The sequence below is a fragment of the Mustela erminea genome, chromosome 14 (genome assembly GCF_009829155.1).
Source record: "Mustela erminea isolate mMusErm1 chromosome 14, mMusErm1.Pri, whole genome shotgun sequence".
NCBI lineage: Eukaryota > Metazoa > Chordata > Mammalia > Carnivora > Mustelidae > Mustela > Mustela erminea.
In genome coordinates this window covers 63,695,206-63,722,778 of record NC_045627.1, presented here as the reverse complement: position 1 = coordinate 63,722,778, position 27,573 = coordinate 63,695,206, and the positions used below count along the sequence as shown (strand labels likewise).

At 40.5% G+C, this 27,573-nt stretch overlaps 2 protein-coding genes across 4 annotated transcripts in view; one reads left to right on the top strand and one right to left on the bottom strand.

Moving 5' to 3' along the window:
- The first annotated feature begins 2 nt into the window (after positions 1-2).
- On the top strand, positions 3-27,210 carry LOC116572644 (cytochrome c oxidase assembly protein COX15 homolog). Of its 3 annotated transcripts, none has more exons than XM_032311783.1 (9): positions 3-203; positions 1,399-1,589; positions 3,260-3,382; positions 3,877-4,063; positions 6,005-6,172; positions 9,041-9,122; positions 10,614-10,768; positions 12,271-12,384; positions 27,131-27,210. In XM_032311783.1, the coding sequence occupies exons 1-9, from the start codon at positions 114-116 to the stop codon at positions 27,185-27,187; spliced, it is 1,167 nt and encodes a 388-aa protein (XP_032167674.1). In that variant the 5' UTR covers positions 3-113; the 3' UTR covers positions 27,188-27,210. The 3 variants fall into 3 exon arrangements, with proteins under 3 accessions (XP_032167674.1, XP_032167673.1, XP_032167675.1); XM_032311782.1 differs by lacking the exon at positions 27,131-27,210 and adding an exon at positions 13,395-14,320 and having other exon boundaries at positions 4-203; XM_032311784.1 differs by lacking the exons at positions 1,399-1,589; positions 27,131-27,210 and adding an exon at positions 13,395-14,320 and having other exon boundaries at positions 115-203.
- Positions 19,780-27,573, bottom strand: part of ENTPD7 (ectonucleoside triphosphate diphosphohydrolase 7) — a 42,626-nt gene continuing 34,832 nt past the window's right edge. Inside the window, exons 11-13 of the mRNA XM_032311781.1 lie at positions 27,164-27,249; positions 25,999-26,160; positions 19,780-24,447 (exon numbers count right to left, since the gene is read on the bottom strand). Coding sequence (XP_032167672.1) covers positions 24,216-24,447; positions 25,999-26,160; positions 27,164-27,249 — 480 coding nt within the window. The 3' untranslated portion in view covers positions 19,780-24,215. The remainder of the gene's footprint in view (positions 24,448-25,998; positions 26,161-27,163; positions 27,250-27,573) is intronic.

Genomic DNA, 27,573 nt, shown 5'->3' with positions numbered 1-27,573 from the left:
CTGAGAAGGAGGGGTCAGCTGTATGACCCGGAAGTGTCTCTCTGTTCAGTGGTGGAGAAAGGAGACCACAGAGAGCTGGGGTTTGGACGTGGTTTCTTTGCACTATCTTCAGTATGCAGCGATTGCTCTTTCCGCCCCTGAAGGCCTTGGTGGGGAGCCCGTGTCTCCGGCTCCTTGTTCCTAGGGCGGCGCCTAGAACCCAGGTATTGCACCGCAGAGGACTCGGTCGCGGAATCGTACAGGAGTCGAAAGAGTCAGGAGAAAGATAACAGATAACCCCACATCACATTCCCGTAGTTCCTTAGAATTCACAGCGCATTTCTTTGTACCCAGAGTCCCTGAGGTAGGATCCGGACCTGCCACTTACTGGCTTTATGGTATTAACCAAGTTAAGTAACCTTTCTGTGCCCTAATTCCGTCCATCTGTGAAATGGGAATAGCAGTACCTACTTCGTTCAGTTGTGGTAAGGGTTAATTAATTTCATATACAGCAAGCGTTTAGCACATAGTAAGAGCTCAGTAATTTTTACCTATATATTTGGTTTTTGCTAAAAGTCCCCACGGAGCCAGGTAAGGAACTTATAACCCCATTCTACAGAGAAGGAAATTGATGCTTAATTTAAGTTCACTGAAGTTAGGAAACAGAACGCGAATCTTTAGACTCAGGGACAGAGTCAGAAGAGGACGTGCGTTCGCTCAACAAATAATTGCTGAGTGATTATTATGTCTTGGGATCTGGGAAGCAAAAGATAAATACCAAAAGGCTCCTGCCCTGGGGGAAAGCACAGTTAATTCATTTGTAATTCATTTGTCAAATCTTTATTAAGGTCTTGTTATGTAAGGGAACTGTGTTAGGAACAAAAGTGTCAGGGGACAAAGAGCCAGACTGACCAGACACTTCTGTCCTGCAACTCAGCTTAGTGGGAGATAACAAACCTGAAGTACATTATAATGTTTTAAGGGCTGAGATAGGGAAGGTACAGTGTGCTGGGGGAATGACCTGTTGCAGACCCAGGAGAATCTAGGAATATTTCCCAGAGGAGGTGGCATCTGAACTGAGATGTATTGTAGATATTCTCAGTAAGGAGGCAGGGAGCATCCCACTTAGCAAGAAAGAAAATAATCCATATCAAGGTGTAAAGTCTGGGGGAAGTATGCAGAGACCAGAAGGGTCATGTAGTGTGGGGATGGATTGGAGTGAGGCAAAACTAGAGGAGAGCCAGTTGTGGGCTGGTTGCAGTAATCCAGATAGGAGATGATGATTTACTAGGGCAGAAGCGGTGGGGATGTGGCCATACAGGGGACTCCAGTCTAGACAGAGTGGGATTGTGTTTGAGAACAGTGGACTGAGGTCTTTCCCTCTGCCGCCAGTTGTAATTTGTCTGTCTTGATCCTTAGTGTGGTTGCAGCTGTGGGATCAGGCGCTCCCTGAGGCCAGGGCAGTACAGCACCATCTCTGAAGTAACTTTGCAGTCTGGAAGGGGTACAGTGTCCCTTCCCTCAAAAGCTGCTGAGCGGGTGGTAGGTCGATGGCTCCTGGTCTGCAGTGGAACAGTGGCTGGAGCAGTTATTCTTGGTGGAGTGACTAGGTGAGTAATTTGCTTGTAGCGAGTCAGCTCTTTGAAAGGTCATCAGTAGAAGCACAGGATGACCAAGGGGGAAGGGACCTTGGGAATCACCTAGTCTCACTCCCTCATTTTATATGCGTAGAAACTGAGGCCAAAAGTGGGACATGTCTGAGGACTTGCCTGCCGTAGAACAGTTTATAGAGTTATTATTGGGAGCCCTTCATAAAGCCTGGTTTAGGTCTTACCTGTTTGCTGTGCATTATTTGTATATATTTTCCCTCTACAAACAGTTTCCAGGTTTGTCTCAAAAATTAAAAAAAAAAGTTTGTTTGAATTAAATGCACATAAACGGATCACAATTGTTTTGTATGCCTCTTGGGTCCCTTTAAATCTATAGATTTCTTCTCCCTCCCTCCCCCATTTCATGTAGTGGTTTTTTTTTTTTTTTTTTTTTTTTTGCTATTAAAGAAACGTAACTGATTGGTCCTATGGAGTTTCCCAGTCTGAATTTTGTTAACTGCATACTTGTGGTGGTGTTTAACATGTCCCATTATCCCCAGTATTTCCTGTAAACCACTTTTTGCTTGATCAGATTCAGGTTGGGAGGAGGGGGCAAAATACTTCACAGGTGATTATGACATTCATAAATATCTGGTGTCCATTAGAGATGCCAACAGCCATTGATGATCGTTGCCTAGATCCATGATTTTATTACAGTTGCAAAACTGTAATATTTTATTAGCTCATCTCTAAAGAAAAACTTGCCCTCATCAACAATTTTGTTATTGTAAGGTACAGTTTCTATAAGAAAGGCAGGATAAATACTTGAATATTCCTCTTAATTTACCAGTTTTGAAAGTAATAAGTTGGTTTCCAAGCATCCTCCAAAGGTGATCAATAAAGGGTTTGGGTTTTAAGTATTATAAGTTCATAGGTTTAAGTGTATTTGATGTTTCGATCCATTGCACTGATGATTCGGTCAAATTGTTCCATCTTTAGTCAATGAGAGCCTCTTCAAATTGCCTCCTGAGTCTTTTTGACAGAATTTTAGTAACTAAATTCTTTGCTTTGTGGATAAGATATTCCAGGTTCATCTTATACATTTGCTGCCTCCGACCTAAATCAGCCTTTCACTTTAGAGACACTCACACCTTTTGGTGAAAATACCTTCTGGTGTTAATACAGTATGTGTTCCTCACATTCTCTGCACATTCCCTGTACTCTTATTTCAAAATACCATATGTTATATAGACTGTAATGGGAAATTGTGAAAAATTTAAGTTTTATTAGCTTTAAATTCACTCAAGAGTCTAAACTGTTTTATATCTGCAACAAATCTCTTTTCCCTCTGTAAATAATGTCACTTATTCATTGAGGGCAGATTTCTTTGCTCTAAGGGTTGATTTTACCTGTTAAAGAATGCTAGTAAAAGAAGGAAGTAAAGAGAGCTGAATTAAAGGATCGAGAGAACAAGGAGTAAAGAAATTTCTATCTGATGGCAGCTTTCTGGTGAAATTTTAAGCAGTAAGAAGAAAGCAGGGTGTTAAAAAAGAATACACTAAAATGATGTGTTTACCTTTAGAAGGGTTAAGCTCAGATCCATTTGGTTCTGTAAACCATTTATGAGAAATCCGGCATTGTGTGTGCATGTGTGTGTGCATGTATCACACACACTTCTTTCCTATCTTAAGGTTGACAGAGTCTGGCCTCTCAATGGTAGACTGGCATTTGATAAAGGAGATGAAACCACCTACTAGTCAAGAGGAGTGGGAAACAGAATTCCAAAAATATCAGCAATTTCCAGAATTTAAAATGTAAGTATAGGGGCCCCTGGGTGGTTCAGTCGGTTATGCATCTGCCTTTGGCTCAAGTCATGATCCTGGGGTCCTGGGATTGAGTCCCATGTCAGGCTCCCTGCTCAGCAGGGGAGTCTGCTTCTCTCTATCCCCGCTAATGCTCTCGCTCTCTCTCACTCATTTTCTCTCTCAAATAAATAAATAAAATCTCTTTTTAAAAAGTAAGTATAATAGAAAATCAAGTAAACATCCCACTAGGCCCTTTCAGTCTTTTGCTTATTTAAACATTTTAGTATGGTGAGATTCCAATGTTTCTCGATATTTGCTTCAGTTAATGTTTAGTGAGCTTCCTACTCTAAACCTCCAGTTCCAAAGTGATCCTAAGATCACTGATGAGGAAGAAGGCAGACCTTTCATTTTCAAGCTTTGAAACTGAGAATGCTCCTGCATTCTGTCTGGAAATAAAAATCAGGATGTTTCTTCTTTCTTTTTTGACTTCCTTTTTCACCCAGCTTGAATCATGATATGACACTGGCCGAATTCAAGTTCATCTGGTACATGGAGTACTCACACCGAATGTGGGGTCGCCTTGTGGGCCTTGCATACATCCTGCCTGCTGCCTACTTTTGGAGAAAGGGCTGGCTCAGCCGTGGCATGAAAGGACGTGTTCTTGCCCTATGTGGGTTAGTCTGCTTCCAGGTAAGATTTGCTCAAGTTTGGGAAGCCAGAGATGCCAGCTCCCTTGTTGGGAGGAATCTGAGTCTGTATAACAGAGTAGAAAAGAGGATGAATTTTAGTGTTACAGGCATGGCCAGCCCTGTCACTTAGTAGGGCAAGTTCTCTACAGATGATGCTTTCCTTACCTGTAAATAGGGATAATAATAGTGCCTACTGGTTAGGTTGTATGACTTAAATAAGATAGATCATGCATATAAAGTAGTTAGTTGAAGCAGAGTTGCGCAGCGGAAGCATGCTGGGCCCATAAAGTAGTTAGTTTAGTGCCTGGAATTAGTAAGCACTTGGTGAATACATTTTTAAGTCACAAGAGGTTCTTTCCTCTCATGGCTCTCCTCCTGGGTTCTTGTCTTTTCTTTTCTGACTTGTCTGCTAGATGGGGAATGGAATCCCTGTGCTAGAATGGCTGAAGAAGCAAATTTGAAGATTCCCACAGTTAAGGGGTTTGCTGAGACTGAGATCCAAGAAAAGGAATATGAGAGAAGGTACATACTAGTATTTGGGTCACAATTATAGGCCCTCAGAGAGCATCTTAGAGCACAAAGAAACATCAAAATTTGATCAGGAAGAAGCTAATTCGTTAATTGAGCTCAAAAGTAGTAAGAACCAATCAGAAGAAATTAAAGAGGGAGATGGAAGAGAAAAAATAGAGACCATAGAAAGAGATAAAGAGACATAATAGAAGGCTAACAATAATTAGGGGAGGGTTGGTTAAACAAGTGAAAGTTTATTTTGGAATGATAAAAACAAAAACCAAAACCACCCTAAAGCAGACTCCCAGGGAGGCAACAATTTGAAGATGGCACATAGGATTATGGGAAGAAGAAAGTGAAGCTGGCAAATCACACTATGTACTCCTTTGTCTTCCAATGCCCTATGCAGATGGAATCAAGCTAATTAGAACATCCAGGATAATCACGAAGGGGGCAAGAGATGCCCTGAAAGATTTCCTGAGGAGATCTTTTAGAAGAGATGGGAGAGCTGTGAATTGTATAAGACTGATGATTCACAGACCTGTACCCCTGAAGCAAATAATACATTATGTGTTAATAAAAAAAAAGAAGAAGAAGAGATAGGCAAATGCTACCTCTCTGACATGCTTCTGTTGACTTGGGAGGGCAGTGTTGAAAGCGCTGTATCTTATCTGATAGAAGTGAAACTGACATTTGTATTAATTGAAAAAAATTAAAGCAGTGTATCAGAGTAATACGTACCTTGAACTTTTAAGCTTAAACATGTACTTTCATTACCTTTTTTTTTTTTTTTTTTTTAAACAGAGAACTAAGGTCTGTTCTTTGATTTCTCAGATTGGAGTTTAACTTCCAATCTCTTGCATCTTCATAAACTACCATTTCATTTCATTTCATTTTCCTTAAAAGAGAAGTGGGAACTTAGACATTTGCAAAGCCATCTGCCAGTAAAGCCTTACAGATTTTTATGATTCCTCCCCACACAAGACTTTTATAATTGTCTATTCCTACTAACTTGACAGTAATTGTTTTTAAGCAATTATCTTTATCAAAGCTTTTCCAAAACACTAAATCTGGTTTTTATTGAAAAACTCTCCTTTTATTCTTATATTCTACTTAAACTTCATTTTACATAATGTTAAATTATATCAAGTATTTTTAAGGTTTTGCTTGTAGATAAGCTTCTGTGTAATTTTCTACATTTGGCTTACACTTTAATAAAATAATAATCTAAACAGTGGTTAAGCATTTATGGTGCTATATGTGAAAATGTGGGTAGGATATGACTCCTGAGATACTGAGATATGGGAAGGTATGGAAATGAGAGGTCAGGTAGGGAGTACTCCCGATAACTGACAACTCACTTTCTCACCTAGTACAGTTGAATGGACAGATCCAGCTTTGTTTTATTTGCCTCTTGTGTTTTTGGTTCTAGGGTCTGTTAGGATGGTATATGGTGAAAAGTGGATTAGAAGAAAAACCAGACTCCCATGACATCCCGCGAGTCAGTCAGTATCGCCTCGCCGCCCACCTGGGATCAGCTCTTGTTCTTTATTGTGCCAGCTTATGGACTTCGCTCTCACTGCTGCTACCTCAGCACAAGGTAAAAACGTCAGTCTTTATTATTAGTATATCTGCACAGATGCTGACAAGGTCAGAGGAACAGAAATTCTGCTTCTAATGGGAAATTATCAATCCATATGCACACATTCCTTTAGGAACATCTACCAGTTTGCCAGCAATTAGGTATAACCAGAGATGACAGCAACATTGAACTTCAAGACTCTGGAAGTCTTTGGAACTGCATAGTAAAATGTACCATTATTCTTTTGAGCTGGAGCAACGCATTCAAAGGAAACTTAGTACAGGACCCAAATATCCTGTCAGCATTGCCTACTGGGAAAAGTGAAAACATGAATTTTAGGAATGATGGGAAGGGGTTGCAACAAGAGCTATCCCCCCCAACCACTTCTGACTCCTAGATGAATGGTGGCTAGCCGGTGAGGAAGGCCAGAGTGAGAGCTGTTTCTGGACCTCTGAGGGTATACGAGAGCCATGAGAGTTATTTGTTCTTTGGGTGGGGACCTACCACTCATCAAGTCTGACAAGTCTGCTCTTGTGATCTTGCCTGAAAGTATTTTCCTGTATGCTGATTAAAGGAAAATACTAGTTTTTCTAAAAATAAGTATTATTTTAGGTATTGAAGTTATGGTTGACCTGGATAACCTGTTGATGGAATGAAGTTTGAGATGACAGTAGGACTTTTAAGTAGAATTACCCAATAGGTACTTGGAGCCAGTAGCCTTGATTCCGGTACGGAAGGGAGTTGTGGACTTGGCAGTCATCCCCACAGGGAAGCCAGATGGGGTCAAAACATTGGTATGGTAGACAATCTACACTGGAATAATTCTTATCTGTTTCAAAGCTGGACTTCTCAAATGAATTGCCTAATGTGTAACTGTACTTGCTGACAACCCACTCTTTAAATTCTTATCATCTGGCACTCCCACCCACTCACCTCTGTACATCGACATCCCTGTACATGGCACTCTGTACATGCCTACACATATACCCACACACTCCTAAACATTCTCTGTGGGAAATGGTACTGTGAAAGGCTGCCAGTGACTTTTTAAATTATCAACTGTTTTTCTCTTCTTATTTATTCATATTCCACTAATTTGCAGAAAGGATTTGAGATGATAGTCAAACATGTAGTGCTGTGCTCTCCAACACAGTATCTACTAGTCACATGTGGCCATTTAAATTTTAATTAAAATTAAATAAATTTATATTTTAAAAAGCAGTTATTTTCTTAAAGTTTAAAAAAAAATTAACTTTGGGGGCACCTGGGTGGCTCAGTTGTTAAGCGTCTGCCTTCAGCTCAGGTTATGATCCCAAGGTCCTAGAATTGAGCCCTGCATCGGGTGTCCAGCTCAGTGGGAGGCCTGCTTCTCCCTCACCCACTCCCCTGCTGTTCTCTCTTTCACTGTGTCTCCCTTTGTCAAATAAGTAAATAAAATATTAAAAATAAATTTAAAAATTTTTAAATGAAAAAAGTTAACTTTTTTTTAAAATTTTCAGGTGCGGTGGCCTCATTTCAGGTCCTCATTAGGCACGTATTGGCCACTGCAGATAATAGAACATTTCCATCATCATAGAAAGTTCTGTTGGATGGCAACAGATAATTGATAATAATTAATAATTGATAATTGATTATTTTTAAAGTTCTGATAGACAGTCGTATGGTATCTTAGTAACGATAGCTCACTCTTCATATACTAGATTATAGACCGTTGAAGGGCAGCACTCTGACTTAACTCCTTTGTATCTTTATGGCAATCTGTTTATAAAATTCTTAATAATTATTTGTTGATTCACTGATTAGTATCAGAAGTTGGCTATAGTAAAAATAAAACTAAATTTTTATCTTGCAAAAACACTAAATGCAAGAATCTCTACCTTTGCGATTTCTTTTTTTTTTTAAAGATTTTATTTATTTATTTGACAGACAGAGATCACAAGTAGCCAGAGAGGCAGGCAGAGAGCGGGTGGTGGGGGGGAGCAGGTTGCTTCCCTGCTGAGCAAAGAGCCCGACGCAGCGCTCAATCCCAGGACCCTGAAATCATGACCCAGAGATCACAAGTAGGCAGAGAGGCAGGCGGGGGTGGGGGGGGTGGGGGGGTGGGAAGCAGGCTCCCTGCTGAGCAGAGAGCCCAATGTGGGGCTTGATCCCAGGACCCTGAGATCATGACCTGAGCCAAAGGCAGAGGCTTAACCCACTGAGCCACCCAGGTCACCAGGTGCCCCATTCTTTTTAAAGATTTATATATTTGAGAGAGAGTGCGCACAGCAGAGAGGAGCAGGAGGGGAGGGAGGGAGACAGAAAGCCTCAAGCAGGCTCTGGGCTGAGCATGGAGCCTGACATAGGGCTTGATGTCATGACCTGAGATCACTGCTTGAGCTGAAACCAGGAGTTGTAATCTTAACCGACTATGCCACCCAGGTGCCCCTGTACTTTAGGGATTTCATAGTTTTGATTCTGACTATATTTGCTAAACATGAAATATCACAAACAACATGAAAATCTAGTCCTATATCTTAAGGCACATCATTTCAACCATGGTGAAGCATTTTTCCCTTGAACAACGCAAATCATTATTGAACAGGTATGTATTGAGTACTTACATACCAAACCCTAAGCTAGGATTACTTCACTAAGCAGGACAGATGGCATTTCCTGCCTTCACAAGACTTACAGGATAGCAGGGAAGACAGACAGTAAATGTATAAATGTAGTAGAATATGATGCATGTTAGACCAGATAATCTGCTGGGACCGCTTAACCTATTTAGGGCATCAAAGAAGATCTGACCTCAGATTGTCACTAGGGTTTGGCTTTGGAGATCTTTGTTGTCTCCCTTAGTTCCTGCAGTACAGTTTATCGGAATGGTTTTCTTTTCTTCTTTAGTTGCCTGAAACTCGTCAGCTCCTGTGGCTGAGGCGATGTGCTCATGGAACAGCAGGCCTGGTATTCCTTACCGCACTCTCAGGTAGGACTCTTCACATCCCGTGTGGTCTAGTTTCGTTCTCCACTCGGGGGAGAGGGTTTCTTGCCAAACACTTTGTCCTTCACACTTGCCTTTCCATACCCATCATCTCCCTTCTCTGTTTTCTGTTTCTCCCTCCCTTCCAAAAACTCTGCTTCCCAGTCATTTGAACACAAATATTGAGCATTTATCTGGATCCAGATTGCCTAGGTTCGAATCCTGGCTTTATCACCTATGAACTCTCTGACCCTGGGCAAGCTGTGTAACCTCCTGAGCCTCAGTGATCTCATTTGTAAAATGGGGATGATAGTAATAGTATGAGTGATACACGTGAAATGCTTAGAAAAGTACCTGGCATGTAGCAAAAGCTAGGTGCAAATCAGAGAAAAGTCCTTTCCTCAAAGATGGCCTAAGATGAGGAGCTCATTGGAGCAAAGAGACTGATAGTTCTTTTTCATTCTTTAAATCACATCTCTATCCTACCTTTCTTGCTCGAGTACTGTACCATCTAGTACATTAATCGCTAGCCTCACATGCCTGTCTAAGCTTAATTAAAATTAAATAAAATGTAAAATTTAGTTTGTCAGTCACACTACCCATATTTTAAGTGCTCAGTAGCCACATGTGGCTAGCAGCTACTGTGTTGGCTGGCAGATATAGAACATTTCTATCATCACAGAAAGTTCTGTTCGGTAGCACTGCTCCAAAGAAAACCATCAAACCAGTGATTCACCTCCCTCCATTTTTGATGGAAGAACATGAACTTTTACTTTAAATGTGCTATTTTTAAAAACAAGGAATGTGATCTAAACATCTCTGAGTCCTCCTTTGATCATAAGTAATGGATGAGTCATCCATTAACTCATGGATACTTTATATGTTTATCCAATATTTAGTTTATAAATTTTTTCACTTCTGTGTTCACTCAACAAACATTTTTTTGAGCACTTGGGGAAGACAGATAATAAACAATGAAAACATATGGCAGATGGTGTTCAGTGCTATGAAAAAAAGCAGGATAGGGGATAGAGGTGAGTTTGGGCAAGTGCTGTCTTACACAGGATCATTTGGGTGATCTCTTTGATAAGGTGACATTGAGTGGAGATGTGAGGAAATGGAGTAAATTATGCAGGTATCCAAGGGAAGAGCATTTCCAGAATAGATGGCGTTCATAGTGGGATAGGGAGGGCATCAAAATCACTAAGGGAGTGTTTCCATCCATTGCGCCTTGCTCTAGAGCTTCTAGTTATGGGAGACATGCAGAATCTTCGGTGGGAGAAGGTGAGGATGCACTTGTGTTGTTTTATTTTGTTTTTTAAGTTCCCATGGTGATGCTGATGTATATTCTCTGTTTGAGAAACCCCTCCTGTAGATCTTTTTTATTCTCAATTCCTTTTGTCTAACTCTAGGATAATGGACTTTTTCTGTGGAAGAACTAGTATTTGAGCTCTTTTCTATCTCATTTTAATAAATACCATTTACCTTGGAATATAGGGGCTTTTGTGGCAGGGCTGGATGCTGGGCTTGTGTACAACTCTTTCCCGAAGATGGGAGAATCTTGGGTCCCGGAGGATCTCTTTACCTTCTCTCCCGTCCTGAAGAATGTTTTTGAGAATCCCACCATGGTGCAGTTTGATCACCGGATTTTGGTAAGTCTGGCTAGTGGTTACCGGCTGCTGAGTCCAGGGAGCCTCTCCCAGGCTTTGGGGTGTCTGAAGCACTGATGGCAGCCCTGAGAGGGTAGAATACCGTGGGCACTAGATTTCCTTTGCTTTTTAGAAGAAATTTCCCACCAATTCTCTGATGGGATGTTTTTGTCCTAATTATCCACACCTGTTCCAGCCAAATTCTGGCTTTGGGGATAATACTGTCTTACTGAAGTTCACATGTGCCTTTTACCATCTGGCAAAGGATAACATCCCTCAATCCTACACACACAAAGGAGAGTGATTTTAGTGGAAATGAGGCTGAGTAGAGAAGAGAGGGCAAAGGCAGTGGTTGCTGAACACATAATTGTCAGAGATGACCCGAAACCCCAGGGAGCTAAGAGCATCATAAATATTTCTCATCTTAATTAAGCTGATATTAAGGGCCTGCTGGGGTCATGTTAAGAGTGGCCTGGTAGCCTGGGCATGATACACTGGAGCAGGGCAAGACTGGCAGCAAGGAGGCCAGCAGGAAGCAGAGGGGCCATTGCAGTAATGCAGGTGAGAGTGGTGGGGCTCTAGGCTGCATGGAGGAGCAGGGCTTGAAGAGAATGGATGGTGGATCAGAGAGAGGCTCTAAGGAATAGAAGATTGGGTTATAGGAATGAGGGTAAAGAAGATCCCAAAGTCTGTTCTGTGGCATGCTTAAGACACACCCAGACATGGGACTACTGAAATGAGCATTGGGCTGAAGATGGAGGGTGCCATCAGATTGAGGAGTGTTGGGTGTGATGATTGAAGCACACCCAAAGAGAGGTCCAGAGGCCTCAGACCCCCAAAGACAACACTGGGGCTTGGGCCAGTTATGTTGTTTGGGCTCAGGCCCCGCCACCAACAACACTTTGTAATAAGTAAAGTCCGGTTGAATTGTCATCATGGACAGCTCTGAAGGAAAAAGTGGATACAGAAAATGACAGAAAAACATTCTCCTTGACATCATGGAAGTGGGGAAGAGATCCTGTTGCCAGAGTGGGGAATGGAAATGAGACTTGGGCTTGTTTTTAGCCTAGTAGAGGAGGTAGTACCACTAACTCCTCTACTCACAGCCCAGGAAGGTAATAAGCTTCATGTGCTGGGGTCAGCCCTGCTTTAAAAATACAAGATTAGAGGGGAGGTAAAATGAGACATTAGGATGCAAAGAGTGATTTCAAAGGTGAGAGCCACACCTGGGGGGGGCACCCACTTGAGAAGAGAGAGTGTGTAGCGTGATAGGTTCAGAAACTGCTGGTAAAGCCTCAGGGAACACGAGCATTTAAGTGGCAAGCAGATCATGGAGGAGACCAAGGAGTAATTATAGGAGGAGCTGCAGATGGTTCTCTGGGTCTGGGACAAGGAACCCTCAGGGTGACTCACTGGTCCTAGAGGAGAGATGCAGCAGACAAACAGAAAGCAGGAGGGTGGAGCATTTCTTCCTGATTCTTGATGAGAGGTCTTCGTCCCCACAGGGAATCACTTCAGTTACAGCTGTGACAGTGCTCTACTTCCTCTCCCGGAGAATCTCCCTTCCTCGAAGGACCAAGATGGCCGCAGCGACTTTGCTAGCTTTGGCATATACACAGGTACAAACCACTTCTTTTTTGGTCCCAAAACTAAGTTAAAGAAAGGTGACAGGCTAGGAGAAAATATTTTCAGTATTTATAATATTGATTATCTCTTTATATATCTTCTAATAAATTTTATGTATTGTTTTATTTAAGATTTTTATCTTAATAAAGAATACTCAGAAAATAAAAAGAGGGTTATCAATATACACAGTTCTCACAGGAGAAACAATGAATGGCCAATAAACATGAAAAGGTCTTTAGCCTCACTTGTTATCAGAGAGGAGCAAATTAAAACAATGCTTACCATTTTGTCCCTGTCAGATTGGGGGAAAATTTTTTTTGAAAAGATAATCAGGTATTGGCATAGAGTTAGGAAAATGGTATATCTTCCTATATTCTTGGTGAGAGCATGAGTTGATATAGTTTTTTCAGAAGGCAGTTTGACATTAGCTTTTAAAATGTTAAATGTATAATCCATTGGTCCAACAAACTGACTTCTTAGTGCCTGCCCTAGAAATATTTAAGGCCCAAAGACCTGTGTACAAAGTAATTTTCATGGTAGAATTGCTGTGATAGCAGTAAAACCAGAAGCCACCTAAATAAACAACAATGGTACACACATACTATGTAATACTATATAGCAGTTTAAAATAATAAGGTCTCAAGACATACATTGTTAAGTGAAAAAAAGCAAGTAACAGAACAACCCCATTTTTTAAAGCATAAAAGTATGTTTCTTTATAAACACAGATACAAAAGTACAAGTGTATGGAAACTGATGACTATCTGTGGGGAGGGTAGCTGGGCTAGGATAAAGGATTATTAAGGAGAATTTTAGGTTTATCTGTTTTGTTTGAATTTCCTCTGCTGTGAGTATACTTACTTGTGAAAATTTTAAAATACATATTTTTAATGTTTTGATGAGAGAATGTGGAGGTGTATGTATTTGGTTGTCCATGCCCAGTCATGTCAATTCTGAATTTGTGGTTCCTGCTTTTTTTACTGCATTCTCTCCTCTGGAACAGGTGGGCTTGGGCATTAGCACTCTGCTGATGTACGTTCCAACTCCTCTGGCTGCCACTCACCAGTCGGGCTCCCTGGCTCTGCTCAGTGTTGCCCTTTGGCTCATGAGTGAACTCCGAAGAGTCCCAAAATAATTCTCAGAGGATCGGCTTCCTAGGACTGAAAGTGCTTTTGAGAGCTCATCAGAGAGCACAGAACTTGGGAGTTTTCCTTTTAAAAGGATGACCTTGGCATACCAAATTGGTCAAGTTATTTAAAATTCTTTGTTTTTGACAAAGTCACTGGATCCAGAGTGTCATTAAGTATGTTTAACTTAAGAGTCCTTTTTAAAAATATTTGTAAATTTGGTTTTCTTGTTGAAAATCATGTTTAATGTACTAGATAAAGAAATGTCTGCCTTTGCTGCTTAATAGACTGTCTCAGATTTCTTAATGTTGGCAAGCTTTTGATTCTACATGTACCACTTCATCTCCTTGACCTCCTGAGTCCTGAATTATGTCTAAGTAGAAGTTCTTTATGCTCTCGACTTCACTTCCATCAGGTAAAGATTCAAAGGGAAGGACTGGCACACACTCTAAAGTAGCCAGAGAGCCTTCGGCAGGAAATAGTGTCTTCTGGTATCCTGATTTTCACAATGGGGAAAGGGTGCAATCTGACAAGCTTAAATGTCTGTATGTAGCAAAATGGCTTATAAGTACTTAGAAAAGGAGAAAATCACTGGTAACCCACTTTGACTCATCAAGCACTAACCTAGTTCTTTTGATTGTGCCGTTACATCTCTAGGTTAGATGAATGGAATACCTAGTATTAGTCAGTTCCTGAAAGCATTTCCGAACAGCCTCATGGATAATTAAAGTATGGTCTTGATGGTATATGAAGTACATGGACATCTATTCAGATATGTAAACAAATTTTTGTTTAATTAATTGTTGTAATTTTAGTCTTTTGGTCTCTTGCTATTTCACAGGACTCTGTCTTATTCAACTTTTTTTTTTTAAGATTTTATTTATTTATCTAACAGAGATCACAAGCAAGCAGAGAGGCAGACAGAGAGAGCAGGGGGAAGCAGGTTGCCTGCTGAGCAGAGAGCCTGATGCAGGGCTCGATCCCAGGACCCTCGGATCATGGCCTGACCTGAAGGCAGAGGCTTTAACCCACTGAGCCACCCAGGGGCCCCTCAACTTTATTTTTTTAAATTGGTGATTTGGATAAAGGCATCACAAAGATCAAATCTGAGGATGGAACAACCCAACATTGCTAATGTAATATAGATGACAGTCACAACTCAAAACAGTTCCACGGTGGTACCAGCAAGATGAAATTAAACAGATTATAAATGTAACATCCTCATTTTAATTAAATAGGTTGTGTAAGTTTGAGGTGGAGAAACCTGGCATCATATCCTTTCATATAAAAAAGACAGGGATTTTAGTTGGCCACAGGCTCAACATGCACCAACGGTGTGATGACGCTGATAAAAAAAAATCAGTGGTGTTACAGATTTCATCAATGGAGGTGTCACAGCCACACTCAGAATACCTCCATGCAAGTGCTGTGTTTCATCATGGGTACCACATTTAAGGAAGACACGGACCACTAAATATGTATCCAGAGGAAGGGACCAGGTTGGTAAGGACTCCAGAACCCTATACCCCACGGGGAAGACTTGAAGGAACTAGGGGTATTTAGCTGGAGGAGAACATTTGGAGAGAGCAAGATTCCTGCCCTTCAGAAGTTGAAGCTCTTTCATGCAAAAGGAATGAGCTTCCTTATGCTGCGGGCTGGGAGCAGTGGGTAAAAAGAAAAACAGAAAGCTAGTTTCTTGTTTTGTATAAGGCAAGAGTTGGATCAAAACAAACACCCACTAGGGTATGTCTGGTGAAGAGTGTGGCAAAGTGGAGACAGGTGCCCCAGCTAAGGGGTTAAACCATTGCTGGGCTCTGGCCTGTTGCTGCTGTATAGGTCCAAGTTGTCAGATCTGATTTTTTTTAAAGAAACAGAACATCTATATTTTTATATGAAAGTTCTCAATGGTTAGCAACTAATTTCAGGGTTTTTAGAACCTGATGCAGGCTAAACATATCTGAGAGCCATAAATAGCCTAAGGTTTGCCCATTTATAATCTCAATTAGATGATCTCAGTTCCCTTTCAAGTCCAATATTCTGCGAGTTTCATTGTGACCTACAGTTACCACGTTCAAGCAGTTCTTAGCAAAACAGAAGTTAGATTTTGTCTTTGATTATTATTATTTTTTTAATTCCAGATCCTGGGGCTTATGCTATTATTAGAAGTAGTTTCTAACTTTTTTCACATTAGAATTTTTGAAAATCTTGAAGCCCAAGCCTCACCCAAGACTAATTAAATCATGATCTCTGGAAGCAGTAATAGATATATTTTAAATTCCCTAGGTCATTTCAGCATGCAGGCAATTGGGCACCACTGGCCTAGGCCCTAATAGCCTAGGCACCTTAGAAAGTTTTGACTGGCTTATTGCTATCCCCTCCAAATTTCTACCCACCCCCATCTCATTTAATCTGATCCTACTAGTGTGCTCACAGGTTATCACCACCTCTTCTAGATAGAATTCTTTAAAGAAAGGAAACTGGTGACTGGGGCAGGTTCCTATTCATTATCACATGATTTCGCAGACTGAGGTTGTCCTTAGTTAATAACTGAGTCAGCAGAGAGCAGTCTGACCCAACCCCAAAAGCCATATGCTAGGGCTTCTACGGTTCCCTCCAACAAAGTGGCAAAGAGTAAGTTCAAGTTCCAAATGTTTTACTTCATTTTTCTTTTATTACAGATAGGTAAGTTTGGAAAAACAGATTTTGATTGCATTTAGCTATATAACTGTAGTGTGCCTATCTATGAGCTCTTGGTGGATGGAGATTATCTGAATTGTTATGTTTGCATTATTCCCAGCTTCAGACATAGACCAAATACTGCATGAGTGAATGGAAAATGAACAATTACAGACTGAGGTCCCAGATACTTCCTTCAAAATAAGTCATCATATATCTAGAAGATTAAATGAATTTCCCTTAATATTTTTAAGTCTGTCAATAATTCTGTCAGTTTTTGAAACATTAAAGGAAATTAAAACACCAGGCTTTTTTAATCAGTCCAGAATTTTTTGTCTTTAACTTACACTGACCAAATGTTGTCCACTGTAGAAGAGGTATTGATTAGCTATTGCCTGGAGTGATGCTTATGACGTCAGGATAACCAGCCAATCTGTAGCATTCCTTCCAGTTCTGGAATGAATGGTGGGTTCCATATTGGCCTATGTAACATATATACCCATGTCCCAGAATGAGAGACAATGCATCTCTCTCTAATACTCATTGCACTTTTGTATGACACTGGTTTAACAGTATTTAACAGAATTTTAAGAACTATTGAGCAAAATTACTTAATGTGAAGCATTAGAAAAACATACAGTCTTAGCAACCCCCCAAAGTGATGCAGTACAGGCAGCCTTTGGTTTCTTTGAAGCAAGAAGGGACTCTGGCTGTGGGTGATAATAAATGCCTCGCAACACTGTGGAGTTCATTGTTGAAGGCAGAAGCAATGGAGGAGACAAGGCATACACGTCAGGGCTTCACACGTCATACATACACATCACAAAAGGAGAATCGCGGAATGAGAATTTCAAACACAACATAATGACAGCAATACCAAAAATCAGAGTGTTCGTCTAGGATCCTTGCCTGCAGAGAAAGTTAGGAAGCTAATAAGGTACAGAGCCTGCACCACTACCAGTTTTAACAGGCCAAACTCGGGAAGTCCTCTGCAGGGGGGCTCCTCGGGAAAGCAGCAGGGCTACCTTAATACTGGAAAAACAGAGTGGTAGACCGCCAGGGGGGCTGTGAGCCCAGGCACTACTTAAAAAGGAGAGGCTCAGGAGCTGACGAGTCCCCAGGCTTGCCTGAAGTCAGGCAGGCATGGTTATAAACATCCTGTGACTCAGAAACATTTTTTGACTTTGGTTTTTATAAAAATGGCAGGCCATGACTAAATACACTTTTAAAGTAAAAAGTCCTTATAGTCTGAGTAATGACTCGATTTTACAAATAAAAGGCTCTTCTTAGTGCTCAGACTTTCAGAGAAACAAAATGGTTAACAAATGCTGACCTCCTCTGTCCCTCTAATAATGGCACTGACAAACTGGAAATAATGAATTAGAGTAAATGGGAAGCACTTATGTAATAATACATGGGAAATCTGTTAGTATATAATAAAAGAGTCCTGGTTTTTTAGTAAGTATTTTTTGTTAACACCAACCAAATCCTCGCATGTGGCCCTAGTGGCCAGACTCTGAAACTACACACGACCTAAGCTGCTCATCTGGGAGAATCTGAAGGATCTGTGGCTAATCTACCTTAATTCTTGATCCCAAATGAAGGGACATCACATACCACAGCATACAGGGAAATTAGATACTAGTTCTGAATTAGTATGAAAAGAAGTTTAAAGACAGCAGAAAGCAATAGCATTTTATTTCTGTAAGGGAATCTGAGAACTGCCCAAGAATTAGAGCCAAGTTCATTAATGAGGTAGATCTGATTGGCATTTACACCTTAAATAATATCAATTCTAACCATCAGATGAATTGCTTAGTTGCTGTGGTTAAGAAAATTGTACAAAATTAAGCAAATTGTTTAAAAGAAACATCTAAAATGTAAAAGTATTAAAAGAAATATAGAAGGTAGAATAAATGTAGTCACAACTTAGTGCTATTTCTAACGAAGTACTTCTTTTTTTTTAAGATTTTATTTATTTGACAGACAGAGATCACAAGTAGGCAGAGAGGCAGGCGGGGAGTGGGGGGAGCAGGCTCCCTGCTGAGCAAGAGCCCGATGAGGGGCTCAATCCCAGGACCCCAGGATCATGACCTGAACCGAAGGTAGAGGCTTAACCCACTGAGCCACCCTGTTGCCCCTTTAATGAAGTATTTCTTTCATATTTTATTTCTGAATGTGAGCAAAGCAATCACAAATAAAGATCAGAAGCATTCTAAAGATTGGGCCTGGCTACTTGCAGTCAGCTCTATTACAAAGAATAGATTCTGTTGAAATACACAATCTTACAGGAAGATTCTCTCAATGAGAATTTCATTGCAGCTGTCAAAGGTATGTATCCGTAGTACAGAGAACAGAGAAAACAGAATCCAGGAAGCCACGCACAGTGACTTTGCACATATTAGCAGTGCTCTCGGCCTCAACTTCATCATCTATAAAACCAAGGGGGTTAACAGAAGACGGACCTCTAAAATCCCAGTTGTAGAAATCTCATCTTCTGAAATTTACATATAATGATTGCTGTTGGAAACTCCATTCCCATCAACCTTAATGTCAGGGACAGTGGATAAAGTAGGAGATGACCACTGGCTCCCTTGGGCAACCCTCACCTTTAAGCTCCTTAGGCCAATGGTTAGTCCCTTAGTCCCTCTGGAACCAGCCTCAGAGCATCTTATCTAGCCACCTTGTTTTACAGATGAGAAATGAACCAGAGAGGGTAAGTGACTTGCCTGGAATACCAGAGCTAGTCAGCGACAAAGCCAGGACAAGAAACCAAGTCTGCTGTTCCCGACGCCAGTCTTCTTTCCCCTAGGTCATACCACCCACTTGTCTTTCACTGCTGACAAGAAGCAAAACAAAAGCATAGGAATGGGGGTGGGAGAGCAACTATTTAGATGATACCAGTGAGAAACAGAAGTTATAGAACTGAAGGGGATTATGCAAAATTAAATAAGTCAAGCAGAGAAAGACAATTATATGGTTTCACTTCTATGTGGAACATAAGGAATAGCATGGAGGTCATTAGAAGGAAAGGAAAAATGAAGGGGGGGAAATCAGAGGGGAAGATGAACCATGAGAGACTATGGACTCCGGGAAACAACTGAGGGATGGGGGGATGGGTTAGCCCGGTGACGGGTATGAAGGAGGGCAGGTATTGCATGGAGCACTGAGTGTTACACGTAAACAGTAAATCATGGAAAACTACATCAAAAGCTAACTAAGTGCCGTATGGTGACTAACATTAAGAAAAGAAAAAAAAAGAAATAGAAGTTATTTTATTTCAAAAATGTAAATATGGATGTGAAAGCATCATGCTCCCTGATTTCAAACTATATTACAAAGCTGTAGTAACTAAAACAGTATGTAATTGGCATAAAAACAGACAACATAGATCAATGGAACAGAATAGAAAGCCCAGAAATAAACCCTTGCATTTATGATCCATGAATTTACAACAAAGGAGGCAAGAATACACAGTGGGGAAAAGATAGTCTCTTCAATAAATGGTGTTGGGAAAACTGAAGAACCACATGGAAAAGAATGAAACTGGACCACTATCTTATACCATACACAAAAATTAACTCAAAATGGATTAAAAACTTGAATATAATATAAGCCATGAAACTCCTAGAAGAAAACATAGGCAATAAGCTTCCTGACATCACTCTTGGCTATATTTTTTTTAGATCTGACTCCAATGGCAATGGCAATAAAAACCAAAATAAACAAATGAAACTGTATCAAACTAAAAAGCTTCTGTACAGCAAAGGAAACCATCAGCAAAATAAAAAGGCATCCTACTGAATGGGAGAAGATATTCACAAATCACTGATCTGGTAAAGGATTAAATATCCAAATTATAAAAAGAACTATATAACTCAATATAATTTAAAATCTAATTTAAAAATGGGCAGAGAACCTAAAGAAATACTTTTCTAAAGACATACAGACGGCCAACAGGCACATAAAAACATGCTCTCAGCATCAGTAACTACCAGAGAAATGTATCTCAAAACCATGAGATATATCATCTCACATCTGTCAGGATGGCTATTACCAAAAAGATAAGAAATAACAAGTACTGGTGAGGATGTAGAGAAAAGGGAGCTATTGGGTACTATTGTGAATATAAATTGGTGCAGCCATAATGGAAGGCAGTATGGCGGTCCCTCAAAAAACTAAAAACGTAACTACCATGTGGTCCAGCAAGTCTACTTCCAGGTATTTATCTGAAGAAAATGAAAGCACTAATTCAAAAAGGCATATGCACCCCTATGTTCACTGCAGCATTATTCACAACAGCCAAGAGAAGGAAACAACCAAAGTGCCCACTGATGGATGAGCAGATACACAAGATGTACACAACTCCCCTCCACCCTGACACACGCACAAAAGAATATGACTTCAGCCTCGAAAAAGAATGGAATCTTGTCATCTGTGACATGGACGGACCCTGTGGTATTACACTAAGTGAAATAAGTCAGAGAAAGACAAATGTATGATTGCACTTATATGTAGAATCTAAAACACAAAAGAAGAAACAACAAAACTCAGATCAGAGAACAGATTGGTGGTTGCCAGAGTGCAGGGGAGCAGGGAGGGTGGGCAAGACAGAAGAAGGGGTCATAAAATAAGTCATGTCATGGGTTGTAATGTTCAACATGGTGACTACAGTCAATAACACCGAGTTGCATGTTACTTTAATTTTATATGGTGACGGGGAAAACTAGACTCATTGTGGTGATCATTTTGTAGTGTATATAAATATCAAGTCATTGTGTTGTACACCTGAAGCCAATATGATGTTATTTGTCACCTACACCTCAACAACAACAAATACAGATGTGATACTAAATGTTAATCCCTGAAAAGATTAGTTTAGCAAGTGCATGACAGACTCAATCAACCACGTTATTAATAATCACTGCCCAAGGCCTTTGAAGTTAAAGAAAGCTGTCAGGCTGAGGGAAGGGGAGGCGGAATGCTTTAGATAACATGAAAGATTATGACAAGGCTATTAGAAAGTGACTAAATCCCCTGCACCAAGGAAAATCAATCCAAGGAGCTAAGGTACAGAGACAAAGACAGTATAATTTGACCTAGAGTTAACTGCAACTTAAGTCAACATAATGCCATATACGTGGGTATTATACATATTTTCATTATGTTCTAGTGACAAGAATTCAGAAAAAGTGATGGGTTGTGCCATAGTAAGACTAATAAAAGCATCACCTCTTATCTGACTCTGATTTTGACATTTGTGACCTGTCTCGTTAATGATAGAAGTACAAAAACAGTTCACATTCATTTTGCTGTTATCAAGAAGACTGGCTGGTTAAGATTCAAAGGAACTGCTGGCATGTGAATTCAATGAAACTATAATTATCTTCACAGGGAAACCACTGAAAACACAGAAATACAAACACAGATCTTTAAAAAATCTTTAAAAACTAAGAGCTAAAAGGCAAAATTGATTCCATTTGTAAGACAATTATGAGAAAGCAATATATATAAGTAATTGGCCTTCAAAGAATAAGTGGCCTCTGTTTCTAGCTAATGAGATTTCATTTAAAATTGTTAACTGGGAGTAATGAAAGCAGCACAGGAACCAATACCAACAGCAAATATTCAGTTTTTCTGAGGAGTATGATAAGAATTTGTCCTTCTGATACAAAGAACTCTGAAAAATCATACAGTAACAAAGCCAAGCCTAGATCCTATAATATTAAAATAATAAACAAGACATAATACACTAAACACAATAACTCAGAAGCCAATTAAAATAAATTAAAAGTAAGAAATACATTTACATGAAAAAAATGATAAGCATAGGATATCCTGAGTTTTCTTTATAAAATTATAAAAAAACACAAAAAGTAATATCCATCTGAAAGGCTGTCATAATGATTAAATAACATACATAAAATTCATAAGAGTGTATGGTACACAGTAAAAGCTTAAAAAATGGCAGCTATCATTATTATAACCAGAAGGAAGAATAACTTCATTAATAAGAGCTTTCAAACTGGACTCACCACCACCTCCTCCCTGCTTCATCTTCATTTTGAGCATATGAATGTGATCACTATTAGCCAATTAGACAGCTTTTGGCCAGATCATGACCAGATTTCACTTGGAAACCAAGATGATGGAAAAAGTAAGAGTACCGGAGGAGGCACTGGCTAGCAAAAAACATATTCTGACATTATTTATAGGCAGTACTCATAAGGCGAGGGCTCACTCACAGTGACACAAAGGTAAGGAGTCAAAGAAAATCAAGGCAATTTAGAAGTCTTAAAGATGAAAGGAAATTGCTGTGACATGAAGCCCTCATGAAAAGTAAAAATACTTCCAGAGAGAGCTATAAGATTCTTTGCTAGATCCATTTTGATTTAATTTGAAAACAATTTAAGACTCATCATCTTTTCGCCTGCCAATAAGAGTAAGGATACTTATTTTATCTCTAGGAAGATCTTGATTTCTTTTTCTCTGTTTTATGAAGCATTTAATTCCTTTCTGATCCCACTATGGAATTTATATTTTAATAATTCTACTTTTTTCCCCACTAAAGTCAGAGATCATTTCCTGTACTCATCTAACCCTAAAAATAAAGTGACAAAAAAAGAAAAAAAGCTACTTCAAGTCTGGGAGCATATTCTTGGGAAGGACATTTAAGGCTACATGTAGGAAAGGGTAAAGCATGAGGAAGATCCCACAGGGAAAGGTGCAAATTAAAGGCTACATGTACTGGCAGAACAGAGCTCCTAAAGGACAGTGAATAAAAGCAGGAAACCCAGCTTTTAATCAAATGGCTTCTCTTCTCTACTCCTTAATGGAAGCGCAGACTGTGACTGAGCAATCTCTTAACAAAGGTTCTGAAAGTTTCCAGGTGGCTTATTAACAGATTTACCTATTTATTCCCAAGTTTAGAATTTGCTTCTTTTCAGACATTCCAAGAGTCAAACTGAGAAAATTTCTATTTCTCAGGAAAACATTAATAAATAAGAGCTTGGATTTTATTGCCTTTGCCCACTCTACTGACACTGTTCTTTCCTTCTTTAAAAACAACCCAAATATACCCCTCCCTGAACTATGTGTTGATCTTAGTGAAATAAAAGAACTCTTTTTGAATTTTCCTATAAAGTGGCTCATAAAAATAGGCCTAGATACAGTGACTTAAAAACAGACAAACCCAGATCTGCGATCCCATCAGTTTCTCCATCCTACAAGCACACGTAAGGCTCGAAAAGAAAAATTAATGCCCAAACAGCTGGTGAAGCGCATAGACACAGAAACATTTTCTATCCTGGTCATACCAGCTATCACATAAAATACTGTCGGAGTCTTCAACTTACCACTCACTTAGAAAGGGTTCTAACCTTTTAAAATCACATACTAATTAATTAACATCAGCAATATTATGTCAGGGATCTCGGACCACACTCATAATGGCTTCTTTGTCAAGTAAGCAAAGAAACGATGTTATTTTGTTTGCCTGGAAGCTCACATCTGTTCCACTGAAATGCAAATATCTTGGATCCCTACTAAAGAGTGTGGATGTCCACATAAATGATATCTCTGTTACAGAGAAAGAAGCGGCTGCTGCACTTGCTGGAATGTCTTCGGCTTTGTATCAGATACTCCTGTTTGGTTACAACCAGGCTTCCAGTCTGCCCAATGCCAAACTTCATGCTTTAGCAAGGGGAGAAAAGTCTAGATGCCAGAAACACACCAGACCTCTCAGATAAAGGGGTAGAAGCATGCTTCCACTGGACTAAGATTGGTCCTCTTTGTTAGCACCAAACTCTCATTACTTAGTTCTTCACAGACTAAATTACAGCTTCTCTCAGAGAAGAGGACCTAGATAATGAAAAGGAATTAAAGTAGATATTACGGTAGAAATTCCAAGGCCAAATATCCCAAGGTCAGGCAAAGCAGCATCTGAGGCCAAAACAAGAAAGTGGTGGAATTCAATGGGCAGCACTCTGGGGTACTTGGGCTTCCCCAGTCTTTGTCTGGCCTCACGGCCCTACCTGTACCCCAATCATGGGCACCACCTCCTCAATCCACAGCAAGTCCAGTGGAGCTGAGGGTCGAGTTTGTCGGTGGTGAATTCGGCGCAGACGCAGAAGGTACAGGATGATGGCCAATAGCACCACCAGGATGCAGGCGAAGAAGAGATAGTGGTTGTAGACAAAGGAGAGGCGGAACCAGCTGCCATGGGCCTGCCGGATACCTTCTTGCCGTAGATCCCTAGGAAGAGCAGGAAGGTGGAAAGTCATGTTAATTTCAAAGAGAGACAGCTATGCTGACTTAAAAGGCCAGTGGTATCCCACTTTATGCTATTTGTGTAAATATGCCAGGATTCTAGCTCCACAGCGCAAGCAAAGCTAAAGAATGTCTCTAGCCTGAGGACTGCTGTGTGGTTCCTCCTGCACTTTCTTTGCCAGGGCCTACAGGGGGAGGGAGCATCATAGGCCTACATCCTCCAGGATCTGGGGAAAAAATTAGAAGGCAAAAAAAAATGAACAGTAAGAGAAGTCAGAGAGGCAGGCAGAGAGAGAGAGGAGGAAGCAGGCTCCCTGCTGAGCAGAGAGCTTGATGCAGGGCTCGATCCCAGAACCCTGAGATCATGACCTGAGCCGAAGGCAGAGGCTTAACCCACTGAGCCACCCAGGCGCCCCTCTATAACCTTAGTCTCAACAGAGACCCCATACCATTCCCTAAACACATGCATCCAGTTTGTAAATACAGTACTAACAAGAACAGGGCGGCCCCTAAATTCAATCAAGACATCAGAGTGCATCTAAATCTTTAAAACAAAATTGACTGTGCTTCCTGAGGGGTTAGGCTCTGTCTAGAGAAAGCGGTCACCTGGTCAGTAGTACTGTAGTCTGGAAAAAAGTAAGGAGACCTGTAAGCCAAAGGGCAGCAGACTGGGTGCTTAAGAACAGAAGCCGCCCTTTGGTTGTTTTGTTTTGTTTGACCTGCAGTGTTTTTTTTAAATGTCAATCTCCAAACTGAAAAGCCTGCCTGGAAAATATGGACTTCTCGCTTGCCCTGACAGATGAGAACTGGCAGATGCTGGGACAGCTATGCATGGGGGCCACCAGCCCTCCATCTGGATAACATAATCTCTAGCTCCCCACTTGTCTCACCTCTCTCTGCCACCTGCCTTCTGAGGTTAGAGAAACAGGCAGCAAAGATTAAAAATTCATTTTAGTTTATCTGAAATAATCCAGAGGAAAGAGAACCTAAAAATTATCCCATATATCTTAAGGTACATAGAGCAAGACATCAGGCAATCACGGCTTGATGACAATGCCCCCTGAAGGGCTTCTCAGGTGCTTTGTTCTCATTCTGGCCCACAAAAAAGCCTTCTAAGTCAATGACATGATCTCTAGAGTGACTCTACCATTAGGAAAGACTGCCCTACACACACAGCCTTACTCAGTTCTCTAGTCCAATGTTTTCTGTAGCAACTGAAGAATGGCATTTTAGTTGATCACTTGCTATCTTAGAACTAGTTAAGTAACAGCTCAATCCCAAAGACTGATTTATTATGGATAAACAAATAAAACTGAATTCCTGAAATCGAAAAGCTAAAGAACAGACTATGGATTAAATTTTCAGCCTTCTTTCTGTTTCAACATGCCTGGGTAGTAATAATAGTTCACAGTGTAGTAGAGTAATAGAGGGAGTTAGTTTGGATGCTTTTTTGAGGGAGAGAGGTCACTTAAAAACTTATTCTGAGACACCAACCAACATCCTCTGATCTCAAGATACCAGTTCAGTCCACTTTACCTGAGTGGTAAGAATCGTGTTTTATACAGAATGGCTCCCAGTGTCCACTGAACCTCTCGGTCATATACCAGCTGGGCTGTCCGCAGGTGCGGGTAGTCATAGGGAAAATGGAATCCTTCATGAAGGACTTGGTACATCCAAGCCGATTTAAAACACTGATATCTGTGTGGCAAAAAAAATATTTTTCTTGAAGAAGAAGGAAAAAAAGAATTCTAATGCTTTCTATGTACTTCCACTGGATGTCAAAAAAGACCTTTCTCTCTCCATTTCACCTTCCTCGCCTCTAGGTGGAGCCAAACCTGAGCCTACTTTATCTTGATGTTCACCACAAAAGCGAAGAATGCCTTTATGCAGTAATGATATTGTGACTGTGATTTTGTTCTTTTTTTTTTTAAAAGAGCGAGAGAGGGTAGCGGAGAGGCAGATGGAGAAGGGAGAGAAGCTCAAGCAGGCTCCATGCCAGCACCCGACGGCAGGCTCAGTCTCACAACCCTGAAGTCACAACCTTAGCCATGATCAAGAGTCAGATGCTTAACTGACTGAGCCACTCAGGTGCCCCCTTTTTCTTTTTGAGTCCTTATCTTCAAGGAGCCTGCTGAAGTATCTACAAGTCTACTTATATCATATCTAGGATTTGCTTCAAAAAAAAAAATTCCAACTGTGGTAAGAGGGAAGTAGAAAGTGGGAAAATAGATGAAACAAGATTGGGCAGAAGTTGGTAACTGTTCGTAAGAAGCAGGGTGACAGGCACAAGGGAGTTCATGATACTGTTCTATTTTTGTTTATGTTCAAGATTTTACAAATATTTACAAAAATGGGAGGGCTGATGAGCCAAGTTGGCAAAATATTGGCATTTGTTGAAATGGATGAGGTTTGTATTACTTTTCTTTCTACCTTTCTGCATGTTCCATATTTTAATTAAAAAATCCCACTACTTTTGACTTCAAGCCACTCATCGAGAACATTTTAGTGACCCTGGTTTTCAATGACTTCGCTAAACTAGGCTTACCGTTTTGGCCCCTATTGCTCAGGAAACCAAATCTAAAAAAACAAAATTTTCCTTCAACATAAAACCCCATCTGTACTCTTACTTGCTCTCTCCCTCATTATAATCTGCCATCTACACTTTCAGGCCACATCTAAGAGAAAAAAGGAAGCTACTTACTTGAGTCGATGTTCATCTGCGTGAGATGAAAAGAGGCCATTCTTGAATCTCTGGGTTAGTACTGACCAGGCCATGCCACAGTAATCCTGGAACAGCCACACAGGAATGGTATGACATGAAATTAAAGCCAAACTCTGTAACTTCCCTACACTCACAGCTGCTCCATGTCTAAAGTTACTCGTGGGCTATTAGATGACAAAGGAAAACAGAAGCGCCATCCTCATTCAAAAGACACTGTGCAACACAAGTGCCAAAATGCAGGCTGCTATAGGTCTCCTTTCTATTCCCCTCACCTCAGGTCCAACACAGAGTCAGCCCGACACAACTCCTGCTCTTCAGCTTCAGGCAGGGGAAGGGGAGGACCAGGAAGAGCAACATCAAAGCCAAAGGGAGCCTCATTCTGCCCTGTG